This window comes from Zalophus californianus, chromosome 5 (assembly GCF_009762305.2).
Source record: "Zalophus californianus isolate mZalCal1 chromosome 5, mZalCal1.pri.v2, whole genome shotgun sequence".
NCBI lineage: Eukaryota > Metazoa > Chordata > Mammalia > Carnivora > Otariidae > Zalophus > Zalophus californianus.
This window is the reverse complement of record NC_045599.1, coordinates 36616379-36635635: the sequence shown is the minus strand read 5'-3', so window position 1 is coordinate 36635635 and position 19257 is coordinate 36616379. Positions and strand designations below refer to the sequence as shown.

Below are 19257 nucleotides of genomic sequence, written 5' to 3'. Positions count from 1 at the left end.
TAGAAAGCACCATTTTAGCCAGAGATTTTACCATAGCCCCTTAAGCTCAATGGAGAAAATATAAATTATACTGATCTAATAGAATAATATACATACTTTAGGCTTTATTCATAGTAGAGAAAACAATTGCAAACTTACTAAGTAGAGCACATATAAAGTCGGTTGTAAAAACTATTTTCCAGGCCTTCTCTCAAAACCAATGACTCCCATCACGTGCACAAAAATTTAAGATTTTTTTTTTATTTATTCATAAGAGACAGAGAGAGAGAGAGAGAGGCAGAGGGAGAAGCAGGCTCCCAAGGAGCAGGGAGCCCGATGTGGGACTCGATCCCAGGACTCTGGGATCATGACCTGAGCCAAAGGCAGACGCTTAACCATCTGAGCCACCCAGGCGCCCACGTGCACAAAAATTTAAAGTAGCCAATTAAGGTAGTTACATTCCTTTCTCTGTAATATATCAAAGAGGCAAAATTAATTTATTTTCGCCCTTTACTTTTTCTAATAATTGCCTTTCTTTAGTTCATCCTTCATTTACACTTGTCCTCAGAACAAAACATAAGTCAAATGAAAATAAAAGAAGTAGAGAATACACAGCTAAGAACCTAACCAAAAATGTAAAAAAGAAAATTTTTGTTTAGACTGTCCGGGTTAGGGTTTTTCAAGCAGCTACACTGAGCCCTGGGTTTCCTGGAACTGCCCCAAGGGACACCAGGGAAAAAAAGGCAGAAAGGGGAAATGGAACGGGGTTGTAAGACATTATATTGATCTAATAGAATAATATACATATTTTAGGCTTTATTCACAGTAGAGAAAACAATTGCAAACTTACAACCAATTCCTAATTAAATCGAAATGACGCCACTTTAAAAGATTCTCTATGTTGGCTGCTATGTAGGACTTCAATTAAAGCCTGGGGATTCACAGAGAGGGATCTGAAGCATGGAATCATGAGATCCTGCATGTCCCAGGATGCTCTGATCTTATAAATCAAGTCAGTGTGAAAGATACACTTCAAGCTCCCATCCAGCATTACCGTTTATGGGGCTTCAAAAAGGGATTTGTGTTTATCCATTTGGCCAGTACCTTCACACCATAAGTCTGTGATCATGACGCAAGTGGAGATCAGAATAGACCCCACATATGTTGACTCTGTGCTACTCAACCTTATACAGTTAGAATGTGAGTGCTGCGGTGCCGTTAAAATCCATTTGCACATTTTGACCATTCATTTCTAAACACCTTAACAACTTTCCAAAGGACCAGATTTCATCTCTCGTTTCTTAAGACATCCTCCTGATGTTCACTCAAGCTAAGATAAAATCTGCCTTCATAGCACACATCTATTCAAGCAACATAGCTTCTGTACATGAGTCATACTACCTAGTTCTCAGTGTCCTATAAGACAGTGAAATAAGTCCACTTTCCCCTTTACACAGCCGAGGGACCTGAGTGCTAGAGAGGCTAAGCAACTCATCAAAGTGAGTTTCCACTCTTGTCTCCATTATCCAATCTCTCAGGGTTTACATTTGGTACTTTCTGCTTTTTCACCCTCATTCACTTCTACTCTACTAGCCAGAGATGATATATGTACCACATGCACATTTATATATCATCAGTTGCCTTCACCATGAGAGGGAATCCTACTCATAATTTTACATGGTGGGGTGAAGCGGGTAGAGAAAAAAATAACTTCTTGAGTGCCTACACTGTACTAGGCTCTAGGGAAACAAAAGCGCTCCTGCCCCCGGGAAGTGTACAGTCAACCGGAATCACACATGTGAATAGAGCTATGCTGGAAACACGGTGCTGAATAGAGAATAAGGAGGACATCTTCTGCTTCAGCTGGGATGGTGATGGGAAGTCTTTCCAAGGAAAACCCACCGAAGCCTAACTGAAGGACTCAGAAAAGCAAGGAGTGCAAGGAAGAGTGTTTTGGGGGAGCCGGTGTGATGGATCACTGTGGATGGACGAGTATCTTCAGAAGGGGCAGAGGAGGTGAGCTTATGGAGGGAACTAGAAGAGCGCGTGTGATGTGATGTGTTTTTCCTTCTTCCAAAGTCAGGATGTGTGTGTAGTAATAGTCCAGAGTGAAACCAGTGGGCAGCAGCTTAACTTTCGCTGTGCTCACGGGTGGGATCAGTTCTGACGGCTCCATATTCTTCTAGTTTCTTCTTCTAGGTCCAAACACGCCTATTTGTAAGATGAACTAAAAGAGCCTAGAGATGAAGTACGTGGCTTTTGATGAGCCAAGCTAATAAGATGGCCTGGCCCTGGCTTCATCCTCCCAACACTGCCAAGAGAGAAGCTTCCTTGCTCCCCTTTTACAGATGAGTGTCCTGAGGTGTAAAGAGGGTAAGATACTTGCCCAAAGATGCCCTGCTAGGAAGTGACAAAATGAAGGTTTTTACCCAGATAGTTCTGATACCATCAGTTTATCAACCACATTTTCACCGTCACTTAGAGAATGCACCCACGGTTAAAAATTAAGTGTCAGGTAAAACTGGAAGCAAATCTCATTCAGTTTACATTTCACATTTTCTTTATTTAAAAATGTGGCAGTTATGAATTTATTCATTCATTCATTCAATAAATGCTTATGATCACCTCCTATGTATTCCCACTGTGGTAGTTACTGAAACTGAGTTGTACGTGAGACTGACAAGGTAAGTCAGTAATCCTGAGATAAAGTTAAAATAATAATAATGACATATACCATTTTGAGAATCATTACAAATGGAGACTACAGACTTAATTATAAAGTATCCTTAAAATCAATTGCTAGGGGAGCCTGGGTGGCTCAGCCATTAAGCATCTGCCTTCTTTAGGCTCAGGTCACGATCCCAGGCTCCTGGGATCGAGCCCCACATTGGGCTCCCTGCTCAGCGGGAAAGCCTGCTTCTCCCTCTCCCACTCTCCCTGCTTGTGTTCCCTCTCTCGCTGTGTCTCTCTCTGTCAAATAAATAAATAAAATCTTTAAAAAAATTAAATTAAATTAAAATAAAATAAAATCAATTGCTAGTCATCCAAGGCTATCATTTGGCTTCTGATTTTGCACATACACTTTCCCAAGACAAAGGTTTGAATGGAAAAGAGAATTGAAGAGTTTTTTAAGATATTGGTTCCTGGACTAAAATCACTCACACAGCTATCATTGGAAAAAATCTAATGAGATTTCTCTAATGAGAAATGAAATGATTGCTAGTGATCTTAAGGTTCTGCTAAGCCATCCTAGGATATAATTTTTATGACGCTATCAGCCAGCTAGTATCTTAAAGTCAACAAATACATTAAAGATTTGAGCATTTTCTCCTCTCCATACAATAAAATAAACTCTGGTTTAATTTTCTGACACCCCAAGTTCCAATTAGGAGCTCCTTCTCAATTTTCATATCCATTTACTCTTCCGCATCACACTAGATTGAACTTGCCCATTTACTAGTCTAATCTCTCCCTAAACCATATGCTCCATGAAAGCATTGACCAATGCTTCTTGTTTACAGCTGAAACCCTTTAACTGCATGAAGTCTCTGGTGCATAGTAGGTCTTCAATAAATATTTCTGGAAGAATTATATGGGCCAACCATCGAAGAGATGTCCAGGAACCCAAATCACACAAAAGCAAAGGGCATAGCAAGGTCACACTGCCTAGCATTTACTCACAAACCAGAAGGCAGAGAACAGAATTTTGTATATCTAACTTAGGCTATCCCTAAATCTGCCGGTTAATGAAGGCCATTCTCATGAACGGATGTCAAGATCTGTTAGAAAACAAGATTACACATCACTACATGTTTTGTCTGTTTGGAAGGATGCAGATGAAAGAAGGTTTGAAGGGCCGGCAGTTTCCAATCAATGAAGACTGTGCACATTGTAAATCACTTCCTTAGCACGTTGTGGAAAAGTACTAGAAAATCATTAGCATGAGGACGTTGTGAATCAGGGTATCAATTCTTTGCATACAGTTATGATATTTCCCATCTCAGTTGGACAATCCTACCAAAACAAAGAGAAGTACTTTATATAAAATAGGTCCTCAGTAAGTGGGAAGCAATCAGATCTTTTCAAACAAATATGTTACATTACTGAGCATCCAAAGGACTAAAAGAGGCCTTTATGATGTTGAAAGTATCACACACTATATCATCAGTCACTACTGCTCCATGCCACAAGAGTTTCTTATCCAGAAAAGCCAAGCAAAACTGCTCATTTTTTAAAAATGAAATCCAGGCTGTACTTTAAATATTTTTTAAAGAGGTATTTATTTATTTGAGAGAGAAAGAGAGAGTGCGAGCAGGGGGTGGAGTAGAGGGGGAAGGACAAGCAGACTCCACACTGAGGGCAGAGCCAGACGCTGGGCTTGATTCCAGAACCCTACAATCAGGATCTGAGCCAAAATCAAGAGTTGGGTGCTCAACTGACTGAGCCACCCAGGTGCCCCTGCTCATTTTTTAATGCATGCTTTTCTTACACAAATAGAAATTAACACTTTTCTGTTACAATGCAGCTCAGCAAAATTGTACAGATCCACACAGGTATCTCTCTATTTATATATATATACATATATATATAATTTATTTATTTGACAGAGAGAGACACAGTGAGAGAGGGAACACAAGCAGGGGGTAGTGGGAGAGGGAGAAGCAGGCTTCCCGCTGAGCAGGGAGCCCGACGCGGGGCTCGATCCCAGGACCCTGGGATCATGACCTGAGCTGAAGGCAGACGCTTCATGACTGAGCCACCCAGGCGCCCCTAGGTATCTCTCTATTTAAAGAAAAAGAGATATTTCACCTCACTGGCTAAAAAGCAAATTAACGAGAACTGAATCCTATTTTCCTTTGCATTCCAGTGCACATCTGCAGGCGCCCATAGGAAAGTTTTTCTACCTGACATAACTGAATGTTATGCTGTAACACAGTGAGCCGTGACTCCCAACCAGGGCTTGATGTGCTTTGCATGGTGCACCAGCTCTACCTCTGTGATTAGGGGATTTGCAGAACTGCAACACTTCCCCAGGTCTCAAGCCGCCCCATGGTTTTCACTGTACACTTCTGCCCCACTAACATCCATACACCCCTTGCCCGTATCCCAGCCCCTAGAATGTCTCTGCAGCTCCAGGGTCCCCTTTACAGGAAAGTCACTGTTACCAGAGCCTACCTCCCCTTTTCTCTATTTAGTTGCCTAGTACTGTTGATCTGGACAGTCTATTATCTAAAACACAATATACAACAGCCCTAAGTCATCTTAAGTGTTCCATCAAGTTATGTATAATGGGTTGCCTTCTATTTTCACCAATGTAATTAATTGACAGTCACATTGTATCAGAATAAAAGGTTGGTATAAACTGGGGTGGAAAAATGGTAAGAATTTTCTACTTTGGGATGTGGCTGATGAAAGAAAGTGGAAAGTATCAATTTCTTCCCATGGGCAGCTTTTGAGCAGGTCACATGGCAACAGCCCCGAATTAGCATTCCGATTTCTTTTTAATGCCACACAGTGCAACTACTCACAGTGTGGAGCAAAATGTCTTGTTTTCATTTTTGGAGCAATTTGAATGATCCTATTGTCAGTGGCATGCTCAGTAACCATTTTCTGTCACCACGAAGGAGAATATTGTCTAGGTTGAGATTTATAAAAGGTTATTCTAATTCTGCAGTGACAGAATATATAATTTAAGTTGTAGTCTTAAATTTAAGTTCTATCTCATATTGTCTTAGGTTCTGAAAAGCCACAAGTTGAAAACAAGGTGGAGGGAAAGGCACTATTAATGACATCCACAATGGAATAGCCAGGGGGATGGAAAGAGTTAGTAGAATTTGAAGCCTTTTGGGGTGTTTATGCATATTCAGATTCAAGTAAAACCCATGGCTTGAATTTCCTTTTTAAAAATACATTTGGGGGTGCCTGGGTGGCTCAGTTGGTTAAGTGTCCAACTCTTGATTTTGGCTCAGGTCATGATCTCAGGGTCCTGGGATCGAGCCCCATGTTGGGCTCTGCACTCAGCAGGGAATGTGCTTCAGGATTCTCCCTCTCCCTCTGCTTCTCCCCCCTGCTTGTGCACTCTCTCTTTCTCTCTCTAATAAGTAAATTAAGAAAAATTTCTGGATGTGTATTTCTGGGCTCCAAAGGGAGTATCAGAAAGTATCAGGGGGGTTATTTAAAGAAAGCAACTCTGTCTCAGCCATCCTGGTAATCAGTAACACTTCACACCACCGACCAGGTGCCAGGCACTGTCGTAAGCACTTTATATATAGCAACCCATTTGATTCTCATAGCAGCCGCATGAGGTAAGTACTGTTGTCCTCAGCTCCATTTTACAGGTGAGGAAAATGAGGCACAAAAGTAAAATAATTTGTCAATGATTCCAATAGCTAGGGATTCAGACTCAAGCAGTCTGGACCTCAAAACCCAGCCCTTCACTACCATGTTCTGCTGCCTCTGGTATTAAGGAGCAATCACTAACATTTGTGGGAAGGGAGGGAGGAGGAAATGGAATACTTCAGCAGGAGGAAAATTAAGAAGACAACCTGGGTGGGCTCATAACATTCTTTGCATTCTGGTAGAGCTCTCTTCCTCCTGGAGCTACTTTCTCAATTTCGGAACACTTTTCTGAATCCTGAGTCCCTCCTGGGTCGTTCCTTAAACCCTGGTCGCACCCAGCTTTGATTTGCTCCCGCATAGATGAACCAACTAAAAGGAGACCACAGGGGATCCTGCTTCTGCAAAGTGTTTTTCTCAGTGCCCTTGAGCTCAAATCTCGATGCAGGTGCTAAGAGCACAGTCTTTCAGTAAGATTTCCAATTTGTATGTGAAGCGCTTATCCCAGTGCCAAAGCACTCAATGGAAATTTGGAAAAGCTGTTATTATTATTTAAAGTGCCATCACCCCATCACTGCTCTCTTGTTCTTTTGTTAAGAGAGAATGCGATAGTGTACGCAAGACAGCGGCATCTATGACCATAACCGAACTCTGCAGTGGGCATTTCTTTCTCATTCTTCTGGAAAATATTTACAGAGTACCTGTATTTATTCCATGTCCTGTGGCAGGTATTGTGATGAACATGACAGTCACAGTTCCTATCTTGACAGAGTTTACAGATAATGTAAAAGAGACAGCTAAATAACCAAGTATAATACAATATTTTTTGTGCCATGGTAAAGGAAAATAGAATCCTCTGGGTCGAAGATAAGGTGTGCCTAACCAGATACAGTGGGCTAGGAAAGGCTTCCCAGAAAAGGTAATCTCCAGATTGGAACCTGAAGATTTAGTTCATCAAAGCAGGTGGAAGCAGAGGTCCAGGCAGAGAGAACATCACACACAAAACCAAAGAAACAAGTACATAACAGCATTCAGAAACTGAAAGAAACTGAGTATAGCTGAGACTAAAAATGCAAAGGGCAGGATGGCAACAGAAGATTCTGGGGAAGGGAAGAGAGGTCATCTCATGAGGGGCTGTGATTCCTGGTTAAGGAGTTTGCCTTTAACTCTATGAGCAGTTGTAAGGCAATGAAGAACTTTAAGCAGGAGTGACATGGTCAAGCTCACATTTTAGAAATCTCACTTTTTTTTTTTTTTTTTTTTGCAACAGGGAGAACAGATCCAAAGGGGATGATAACACTGAATTTTGGATAGGGAGGACAATTTAAGTTTCTTTGCAGTAGTCTAGAAAAGTTTTGGGAGAGGTCATCAAGAGGATATGGCCACTGGTCGACCCATGAGTTGGACCGAGGCAAACCAGAGGCTCCTCATCCCTTCCCCTATATTTGGAATGTGATTTCCACTTGCCTTCCCTGGTCCCAGAAGCTACTCCAAGGACACAGTCTTGAGATAGCAACAAGGTGTTAAGAGCATCTGGATGGTTTATATCACTGAACCCCATTAAGGCCTCTATATAAACTTTTAAGATTTGGCAGATGGATGCAGAAATCTATTTGTTTTGTGGCTGCCTAAGACAAGCCTTATAAGTGAATTCTCTTGCTTATTAAGCCTGCTACCTACCAATCTAGAGAGCCCTGCCTCTTCCTTCAATCTCTTCCTGCCCTCTGCATACAGAGCTGGTTTCAGATTTCACTCGGGATGCTCCCAGGGTTCCGAAGCAACAAAAAGCAGTGCTGGTGGTCTGGGCCAGGTTGGCATCAGTGGTGATGGAAAGAAATGGATGGACTTGAGAGAGATGAAGAAGAACTGGTAGGATTTGTCATAGGTTGGGAAGGAAGAGTCAGGAATGCCACCTAGGTTCCATTCTTCCCTGGGGAAATGAGTGACTGATGATGCCAATTATTGTGAGAAGGAGCACAAGAGGTTTAGGGAATACAGATGATGAGTTCAGTCAGTGGAGTTAAGCACAGTTGAAAAAATCCAAGAATATAAAATTTGAATAGCCAGGAGGGAAACTTCCCCACCCCAAATGATTCTTCTTCCCAGTCTACAGGACCTGCTGCACATCTTGGCAGGCTCACTGCACCCATGATGTTGGTCCATTTTAATGATAAGAGTAGCAAGGGAGAGGCATCTGGGTGGCATACTCGGTTAAGCATCCGACTCTTGACTATGGCTCAGGTCCTGATCCTAGGGCCATGACATCAAGCCCCGTGCTGGGCCCCAAGCTCCACGCAGAGCCTGCTTAAGACTCTCTCTCCCCCTCTTCTTCACCACCCTGCCATTCTCTCAAATACATAAATAAATCTTAAAAAAAAAAAAAAGAACAGCAAGGGAATAATAGATAGTTTTTGAATGACTGGAAAGAAAAATAGTGGTTTCTTATTGCCTTCCAAAGCAAACTAAAAGTTAAAAATGGACTTGCCTTGGGTGAACTAGATAAAGGGGATTAAGAGTGCCCTTATCATGATGATCCCTGAGTAATGTAATTGTTGAATCATTATTTTGTAAACTTGAAACTAATATAATACTCTAGGTTTACTATGCTTCAATAATGTAAAAAATGGACTTGCCATCACTTATAAAGATATCTTGCCAGAAATACTGAACATGAGTCCGATTGAATCTCTAGATTCTAGAATCTCTAGAATCTAGAATCAAGATCTAACAAATTCACAAATATAGGGTTCAGGAAAAAAATGTTTTAATGACATCACAAAGATCATAGAGATGGATCAGTAAAACCCAGAAAGCTGACTATTGAACATGGCAAACAATTTGCTTTTTTCAAATAAATGAATTGATTTTAAAAAAAGGAAGGGAGGGAGGGAGGGAGAAAAAAAAGAAAAAGAGAAAGAAAGATAATGAGGAAAGGAGGGAGGGAAGGAGAGATTAAAAGAGATTTAAGATATACATTTTGCTACTTTGTTGCATATGGGGTAAATGCAATATTTTTTTTAATTTTGAATGAAAAAAGCAGGAATCAAAGATAATGGATAGACCTTATTTGAATCTTGATTTAATAAGCCAACTTTAAGAAAATACTGTAATAAAATCAAAGAAGTTTTAACATCAATTAGATATTAGATGATACTAAAGAATTACTAATTTTATATGTGATAATGGTATTGTGTTATATTTTATTTTAATTTTTTTTATTTTAGAAACATACAGTACTGTATTTGTGGTTGAATGAAATGACTGATATCTGAAATTTGCTTCAAAATAATGTAGTGCAGACAGAAGGGAGAGTAGGTAGGAATATATATAAAACAAGATTGCTCTTGTAATGTTAATTGTAATTATTGGAACTGGGTGTCTACATTTAGATGCATTTGAAAATTTCTGTATGAAGTTTTTTTCACTGACTTGCCAAGAAATGCACTATTTGAGGAAAGCTATAGCAAAAAAAAACAAAGAAAAAGAGCAATAGTCAGTTATGATGCAGAAACTGAGCATCCATGTATGCATTTCTGAAGAACTTCTATATGTTGGATGCACACTCTCCCCTGTGCACAGTCACTCCTCTCCATTGTTCATGCGTGGAGGGCTTCCAAATGGAGCTTTGTGGCATATTCTCAGCTATTTCCTTTTCTAATTTCTTTGATAAGACCTAAACCTCATTAGGCTTCCAGGGACATTTGGTCTTCTCTTTCTAGTTGTATGTATAGTTTTTAACATAGTGAGGCACTTAAGAGCAATCTCAGACCTCCTCCCCATTCTGCCCACATACCGACACTTCTCTTGCTGCTAAATTCATTCAGGGATGCCACAAGACCTAGGAAGAAAGTACCTGAATCATACAAGGGACTAGGCTCAGGTAACAACATATCTTGTTTGGCATGAAAGTGAAAATACTGTAATAAAATATTTCACTAGTATGCTTATATCACTCTTATATTGAGCCCAATACTCAAAGCACAGCACCTTAAAGAGATTTAAAAAAAAATTATATCCCTACACCTGCCCTTTGTCATTTCATATCTGCCCAAGCATGGGTCCAGTTCAACCTCATGATGAAGCCTTATATTTAAATTGTGCTATATTTTTAAATTATATATTAAGAAGCCTTATGTCTTAAGAACACTCTTTTTGGGATACTAAGTCACCTGATCTACAACTATTAAAAGGTTTCTTATGTACCAAAACCCCTGAGAAAAGTACACCATGCCTTGAAAGTATTCTAAATATACAGCAGAAGAGAATTTTTACTGACAATGGAGAGAGAGAACAGGAGGCAGAAATGACTAAAACAGGACTAAAAAGTCTCTAAGGTGAAGAAGACAGAAAAACAACACAAAGAGGAGACATAGGTGGTGGTAAAAACCAACCTTCACCAGTTCACTACATTGTTCTGCTACTTCATTTTGAATGTACCAAATCATACTCTATGAGCAATAAAAGTAGAAGTTATCATTGGTATCTTTCAAATAACCAGTAGAAAAAGAGCTAGAATCATTTCAGGATGACTGCATTTCTACCTGTTAAGAACATACCCTCTTACTGAAGTTTCCAAAGTCATTGTTGGGTGGGTTAATCACAGCACTCACAACTGTGTATCTCTTCCCAAAACAAAATCATGCAGTTGAATTCTGAGAATTCGTTTTCTGATTGACTTATCTCCAACCCCCCCATCTCATTGTACTGGACCAAATGTCCCTGGAAGTACTGTGTACCTTGAAAATTTTACAAAGGAAACCTCATTCAAAGTGGAATCCAGATCCCAGAAGGGGAAACTCTCACACCCTACCACCTGTCATCAATTGCAAACCCAACAGGAAGAGATAGACCTTGCAAGTCCATTCCACTCTACTGCCCCACAGGAGGAAGAAAGGTTGTCGACTTCCCCCACAATAGCCCAGCCAATAAGAGACCGTCACAACTGAGCCAATGAAAAGTCACTATACTGCAAACTCCCAGTTTAGTCCAATGGGCTTTTTGTTTATAACAGCCCTGCTCAGTGGCCCCCCCCCATAAAAGAGAATTTCTCTCCTTTGTTCTTTGTCTTGCCTATGGCTTTGCTTTAACTTGCTTCTGCTGCATTGCAATTTTCTACTATTCCCAAATAAACCCATTTTTGCTGGTAAAATAACTAGCAGCTTAATTTTTGAGGTTAACGGTACATAAAACAATTTAGAGTTTTGTGGAAACAACCTTTAAATTTAAGGAAATGAAGTAAAGAGAAGATTAAAATGCACTGACAAGCAGCAATTTGTTGAAAAGGCAATGAGTTGGTGTCTCTACTATAATTCACAGAACTCAGTGTACGTTTTTGGAGTATGCATCCTATGAATTAAACTCCCTACTTGTCATGTTGTCGCAGTAAAATTAGAGGCAAATTCCTTTGAATTTGAGTGTTTCAGGCATTTGTCTGAAGTAACTCACTAATGGATAGGATTTTAAAAATGTGTATAGTTCTCTCCAACCAAGAACAATCTTCTCACTCTCGGGCATTGGAAGATGGCTCTAAATAGCAGGTTCATTTCTTTCTATGCACCTGTGATTTTGCTCCTAAGTGGTGTGAATAGCCTGGTATCTGGTTCAAAATCAGGACTTCTCTTATCCAAATTACTCAGCTCCCATTACATTTACAGGTGAGTCAAGAAGGCATTCTCTGATGTTTGTGATACTGCCTTCTATGTAATGTTTGAAGAGAAAAGAGAGGTAATTAATTACCTAGTGAGGTGGTAGAGAAGAAAAGGTACCTTCTCTTTGTTTTAAATTTAAACAAAGGACATATCTAAAATGCTTTGTGAGGCACTCCTAGCCAGATTTTTTTTTTAAGATTTATTTATTTACTTGAGAGAGAGAGTGGGGGAAGGGGCAGAGGGAGAGAATATCCAAGCAGACTGCTGCTGAGTGTAGAGCCCAACATGGGGCTGGCTCAATCCCATGACCCACGAGATCAGGACCTGGGCTGAAACCAAGAGTCGGATGCTTGACCAACTGAACCACCCAGGCACCACTAGCTATTTCTCTCTCTCTCTTTTTTTTTTTAGATATTTCTTTTCCATGTTCCTACATCAATCATATTCCTGGTTGCTGATAAGTGAATCATAATCCATAGCATCTCACATATATTATGGTAAGCAATGTAGACAAACATTTCTTATCACCCTCTTAAACACATACAAACACCTGTTGAGTTTAACTCTTCACAGTTCTACATTAACTAAACAGTCTACATGATGTTGACCATCAATTCTAGGTCCACATTAAGATTAGATGAGGCAAGAATCTAACCTGTTAATGACTGACAGGGAGATTTGGGTCTTTCAATTTCCCTTTGGAAAACTTGGAAGAAAATGAGGCAAATGGAAAGAAAGGGGTCTCTCCCCATGACTGTCAACCACTCTATGCAATGTATTCATTTCTCATTATTCATTTTTTCCTGTGATATGGATCCAGGCAAAATGACTTTTTATTATCCCCAGGTTATTAGAAGAGTCTGATTGCTTGCAGTAAATTCCTTGGATCTAAGGAGTTTGTATCTACAATATAATTTTTTTCAACCAAGGAGGAAGTTGAGTTTCTCTGTGAAGAGCATCTTTTTTTGTTTGCTGGTTGGCTGGTTGGTTGGTTGTTTTTTTTGTTTGTTTTTTAATTTTTGTTTTTTGATTTTTTTAATTTAAGGATGTAGAGATGCTTCTGGGGACTCATGCTGCCCATTCCAATCTCGCAGGTGGTGGTTCCAAGTGTTCTGCTCACACAGTGCACACCGGGGCTCCATGCTGGGCAGCACAAGGCAGGGCTGGGCAGGGCTAGTGCTAGATGAAGAGCATCTTTGCAGAGTCAACTCCCTGCTTTAGAGCACCTCCCATAGTTTCAGCCCATTAACCCGAGCACAACAGCTTGATGAATTAATGCTTATATAGGCACAGTTGGCAGCTTCTAATTAAATAATTATGGTTAAACGTCTGCACAGGAGCTGTTATGCACCCTAGAAAGCCAGCTGTCAGTTTTATTGGTCCTAAGACAGAGGAAGAGTTAATACTTAGCTCTGAATGTTAGGTACAAAGGGAAGTATATCAAATAAAATATATATGCTGTGCAATATGAAGTTGCATTGTGTTTGTGCTATCCTGTCCATGAGTGATGGAGAGCAAACTGCTCCTCAGCAACCTCTCAGCAACCCAACAAAGAAGGAAGCAATTATATGATCAGCAGAGCAGAACCTGTTCAGAGCAATATAAAGAGGACATAGTGTTAGACGGATGAGTCTTTAATGAACACACAAATATCACTGAGCTAGCAGGGAAATACATGTCAGGTTCTGGGTCTCATTTAGATGAGCAAGTGATAGAAATCTAATGTGGTCCTTTTGGGGGTCAGGGGTCATGGTTGGTATGTTTTCATTTATTTGCCTAAAGTTTCTCAAGGTGCTATTTTATTAGAAATTGGAGAACAAGGTAAATATCACAAAACTAGATTTGAACTCTTTCTAAGATACATTTTTCCAAAAGAGTTAGGAACAGATATTTGTTCTATAAAATTACAAATAATGTCAGATTCCTTCACAGAAGGCTAAAAAGCTAAAGTCTTATCTCTACACCTGAAGAAAGAAAACAGTATCTGGTGACTAAGCTCCAGCATCCAGGAAGATATAGATTATAGATCAAGGCCATCGATAGGGTTGTTGGACCAAATAATGCTTGTTATTACACATCAGTATATTCCTGAACTGATAGCTGGCTTCATTTTTCTCTGCAGGCTGTCCTTTCCACACAATCCATGGGTCCTCACTTCTAAAAATCTAATGGGTGATAGCCCAGCGCAGAACAACTCAGCTTGCCACTGGCCCCTTTACCACTGTTTGCAGCACCATCTCCACATGAAGAAACACAACTGTAGGCAAAAATCAGTCCCAGAAATTCAGTTGTCCCTTTATGTTTAAAAAAAGAAAGAGAGACATTTTAATCCCCAGATTTATGGATTTGCCTTAAAATAAGAAGAGAGGAAACCAAATGCTAACATGGAAACATTTCTTATGGAATTCACTTTACCCAACTCCTGGGTCCTGTTGAAAATCCACTGTTAAACCAAGCACTAAACTTTACAGACTGATTTACTGTTCTCCCTTCAGAGATCAATGGCTTATGGTTTATTTAGAACGATGCCATTTCATAAAACAAAGCAATCTGTAGCATAAGTCATCATTTAAGCCAATGGACCGACCTCTAAGAAACGCTTACTTAAAAAGCTCCAGAACAACTGTTTCCATGCCTTTTTTTCCCCTCTGGTTTCCTTTTATGTTAGTAATTCTATCACCTCAGGTGTCTGAAGATACCTGCTTGTGACTGACAGTTCTCAAAGATCTAATTCCTTTTGGATGGCTCTTACATAAAGTTCAGTTTAATTAAGTCTGCAGTGCAACTCAAGTCTCAGTACAAAATGCTAAAGAATCAAACAGCAGACCTGTAAAGGCCATAAAAGCGAATCTCAGACGTGGTAGGGGAGCCTGGGGGTCTTTTGTCAGCCTATGCTGCTGTCTATCTAGTGCCGTCTACCTATCCGAGACCACATCCTTCTGCCCAACAGTGATTTGTGTTCTCAGAGCCCCTGATGAAAGCAAGTCTCCAGCAACTGGCTTAACAGGTCCCAAAGTTCACATCAAAGAATGGGGTGGCTGCGTGATAGACATTGGGGAGGGTATGTGCTATGGTGAGCTCTAATGAAGGGGGGGAAATCGGAGGGGGAGAAGAACCATGAGAGACTATGGACTCTGAAAAACAAACTGAGGGTTCTAGAGGAGAGGGGGGTGGGGGGATGGGTGAGTCTGGTGATGGGTATTAAGGAGGGCACTTACTGCATGGAGCACTGGGTGTTATATGCAAACAATGAATCATGGAACACTACATTAAAAAATTAATTAATTAAAAAAATAAAAAAATAAAGAATGGACAGCACCACCTCATCCACTCGGAGTCTGCCAACCTCCCATGGACCAACAGCCAAGTTCCAGCCATCGTCTTCTCCTCACAGTCCCACATCTGGCAAACAGACATACGTGTCTGCCTCCAATCCCCAAGTTACCTAAACCAATATCATTTGCATAGACCTTTGAATATTCTCTGATGTTACTGATAAAACAGATAAAAGTTGCCTTAGATAAGATGTGAGACCTGATTTAGAACCTCTAATACTCTAGCTATACCTCAGGAGTTTAAAAAAATCCCAAATGGTATTCCTTAGACACTGACTGAACATGCAGACCATAAACAACTATAAAGAGAATTGATACAGATGAAAAATCAAAAGAACCCTTTGTACTTACGGTAGAAGACATATTCAGTGTAGCTTGACCAGATCTTGTCATCTGTATACTGGTTGACAAAAGATGCTGTCACTGAGGAGTTACAGGCCACCATGTGGAATCCACACTCTGACAACATATCAAAAGCCCTTTCCAGGTGCTTGAATTTGAGATAAAATCTGGAGGTGTATCTTTCTGGGGCTCGGTCAGGGTCTCTGCTCTCATTCAAAGTTTCTCCAAAGACCTCTTTTGCCAAGGAAATCCTTCCGCAAACCAAAATCCGGGGAACTCTCCGAAACTTGGCATCTGCCTGCCCCTCTCTGCCCATGGTGCAGGACCCCCTGTAGCCCACGGTAATGAAGCCCCATTTGCGGTCCGCAGGGAGCACTGAGGAAGGAGGGCAGATTCTCGTGTCGCTTCCTTGAGAGGCATCTTCAAAGTCACTGTGGCAGAATTCGTCCGGGCTTTGCTTGATTTCATCAGGGGTCAGGAGTTTGACCAAGTCTGGGAGCTGGAAGTACTCAGCTTCCCTTTTCAGTCTTCCCCTTTCTGGAAAGTGATCAGGCAGGACCACCTGCCTGTCCCTGAGATAGTCCAGAATATAACGGAACAAGAATCCATCTCTGTCAATGAAAAACCTTCCTTTAGAGTCCTTGGCTAGATCGTTAGCCGTGTCTCTCTTTGGGGAAAACATTTTCCACAAGAGGGAATGAGGGATGCTTATTAACGTGGAATGGCGGGTGAAATAAACTTGACCTCCGACATTCAGCTCCACGACCTCAGGGAAGGAATTGGGAACTGCAGCCCCCTGTTCTCGAGGATAATAACGACTACAGTTTCCACTTAAAGCCATTGTCCCTTTTTTCTTGCTCTTCTATTTTGATTTGAAGGTGCAATCCAATGAAGTCACAGACTTATCCTTTGCATCAACTTATCAAAGAGGGAGAAGGATGCTAACTTGTTAAAAATGACCTTCTCTTACCCCAGTTTTTTTTTTTTTTTTCCCCAAGGAAGCAAAATTTAGAAGAGTCCACAGGTGAAGTGATGCTGCAAAAGTAGTTTAAACCCTGGCTGGTGGTGAGCTATTACTTCATAGAATATAACCAACTCATCTCCATCCGATCTGCCCCAAGCTCAGTAGGCAAGGCAGGCCAAGTCCCCAGTTACTCAGAGGTCTGTCTGAAGGAAAAGAGAGAAAATTATTTCCTCAAACCCAGCATGAGTCAGAAAAAGAGACACCACTGGAAAGAGGAGAGGGAGGGAGGAGGAGGGAGGGAGGGAGGGAGGGAAGGAGGGAGGGAGGGAGGGAGGGAGAGATTATTTTACATAAGCAGCCCTGGAACTACTGATTTCAGCCATTCTTCAACTAAATTGTAGCTTCTCTTAAGCTATTTTGTGTCTACATGTTTATCCATATGCCTCTGTCTCCAGCAATTAGTATTAAAAATATTTCTATTGGTATTCCTGCTTTAAAAAGGAATATATGATTTTCAACTTTTAAAAGGGGATTTTTTTTTTTCTCCAAGCTGGGCAGGAAAAGCAATAAGTCTCAGAACTTACCTTAGTGAGTGCTGGAAACCCAGTTCCTGTGAAGAAATACCCATTTGCAAAGGAATCAGAATCCACAGCCAGAGTCTGGAGCTTGTCAAATCCCAAAGAGGTAAAGGACAGAGGTATCAATGAAAAGTGCCAGAGAGATGTGCTCTTAGAAAATAATTTTATATAGATATATGTAAATATTTATATAAATGTATATTTGTATGTATGTATATAGGTATGTATTCACTCCCAATGTCAAGTTGAAACAAGTCACAGAAAAGTTAAAGCGTGATGAGAGGTGGTTGGGTTGAAGAAGAAAGGCAGAGAAAAATATCCAACCAAAGCCTCTCCAGTAAAAAGGGGAAGAAAAAAAAAATCAAACCTTTAGAAAGAATCCTTAAAACAGAAGAGAGTTGGAAGAGGTACTGAGACTTAGAAGCTTTTCAGAAAGCCCAGAAGCAGAAAGAAAGCCAGATGTGCCCTGCTGGGGTCCCAGGTAGCCACCCCACCTGCCGGCAAGGGCAAAGGGACTCCCATGTTCCCAGGCAGGTGGGAGCCGCTGGGAGCCCCGCCGCCGCAGCGCAGAGGGGCCGCGGGGGGCTCGGGCTCGGGCTTCTCCGGCGGGCGGCGGAGCTGGGTGGTTCCACAGTTTCCAGTGCAGTTCGGATGCTGTTGTTTCAGCAGTGCAGGCAAGATACCATCCAGGGAAATGACTATTACATCATCTTAAAGGAATATGGCTTGGAGAAAGCGGAGGCAGCTCCGAGTCACGTTGTCCTCGGTGACAGGTCGCCAGGACTGCACGGGGACGCGGCACACCGGCCGTGGCACGCGACTCCCCGGCTCCGGGTTTGGGGCGGGGACGCGGCGCAGCGCAGCCACTTCCCTCCGCGTCCTGCCCGCGAGTCTGGAGTTTGCCGCGGCCTTCGCGTTGCCTTTTCTTCCTGCTTCCTGCCTTTTACACCTCCACCAACGCCACCCTTCCCCAGAAATAACCCCCCACCCCAGCGCTGACAGAAACACAAGTGATTTTGCATTTGAAAAAAATCTACAAACAAACCCTTTGCACAGGCACTGAATTTCTGCTGAAGGGCAAATTTCCCCACCATATAGGCTTTTTTTATAAAAAGAAGAAAGCACACTGAATGACCCCAATGTTCAAGCTACAAAGGGGCTTTTCCTTAAAAGCAAAGGGGATTAAACCATGTGTTTTCCTTCAGATGCCCTCTCCCCCCCTCACTTCTTCTCCATCCCTGTGCCACCCCTACCCCAGCAAATGAATAAATAAATACAGTCTCTCTGGAATTAATGATGCTCTTTCCAAAGAATACGTGAGGCAATGGTAACCTCAGAAAGCCCACAGCTGACATCAGTAAGTCATTATCTCAGCTTACCTGTAAGAAATTGTTACCTGCAACCTTTTTCTGGGGCTGTGTCTTTCCTGAGCCTCTCTTTGCACATGCCCCAGCCCCCTCCCGACTCATCCCAAGAGGACTCTGGTGGAAGACACGCCCGGCTAAGAGACATTTTACTCCTGTCCCAGAGGCCTTCCTTAAGTGCATCATTAGAGTTTCAGGAAGGCATTTCCAGGGCAACCTAATCCACTAACAAAGTGCTTCCAGTTGATCCTGCCAGTCAATAATGGCCCAGCCAACAGCTTACAGTAAGTCGACCATTTCTCCTTTAAAATGCCAGTGTCTTAGGACTCACCCTCCTAATCAGAATATAGTATTTCATCTATGAATAATACATGTGAGGCACACTCCATCCCAAATAATTGATATTTTAAAAAAAAGTGAAAGCCAAAAATGGAGTTGAAAGTATGAATTAGATACATTTTAAGGGATCATGTGTTTATTGCCAACTCTTGCCCCAAGAATTAGCTTAAAGATAGACTCAGCAGCAGGATAAATTAATTTTTAGTTTAACAATCTTTTCTTTCAATGAGTATCAGGTTACTGAACACATACGGAATATTAGCTAACACTCCAACACACCTGATTATATTTGACTTTTTTTCTTTAATGTATTAACCTGTTCTGGCCTCAATCATTGGGATTTTAAATGTTGGACCAATCAAGGGAATGTTT

General features: G+C 41.3%; 1 protein-coding gene across 1 annotated transcript in view; it reads right to left on the bottom strand.

The window, feature by feature from the left end:
* KCTD16 (potassium channel tetramerization domain containing 16) overlaps window positions 1-17313 on the bottom strand; it is a 268173-nt gene extending 250860 nt beyond the window's left edge. The window contains exons 1-2 of the mRNA XM_027606438.2: window positions 17189-17313; window positions 15650-16807 (exon numbers count right to left, since the gene is read on the bottom strand). Coding sequence (XP_027462239.1) covers window positions 15650-16481 — 832 coding nt within the window. The 5' untranslated portion in view covers window positions 16482-16807; window positions 17189-17313. The remainder of the gene's footprint in view (window positions 1-15649; window positions 16808-17188) is intronic.
* Window positions 17314-19257: the final 1944 nt, after the last annotated feature.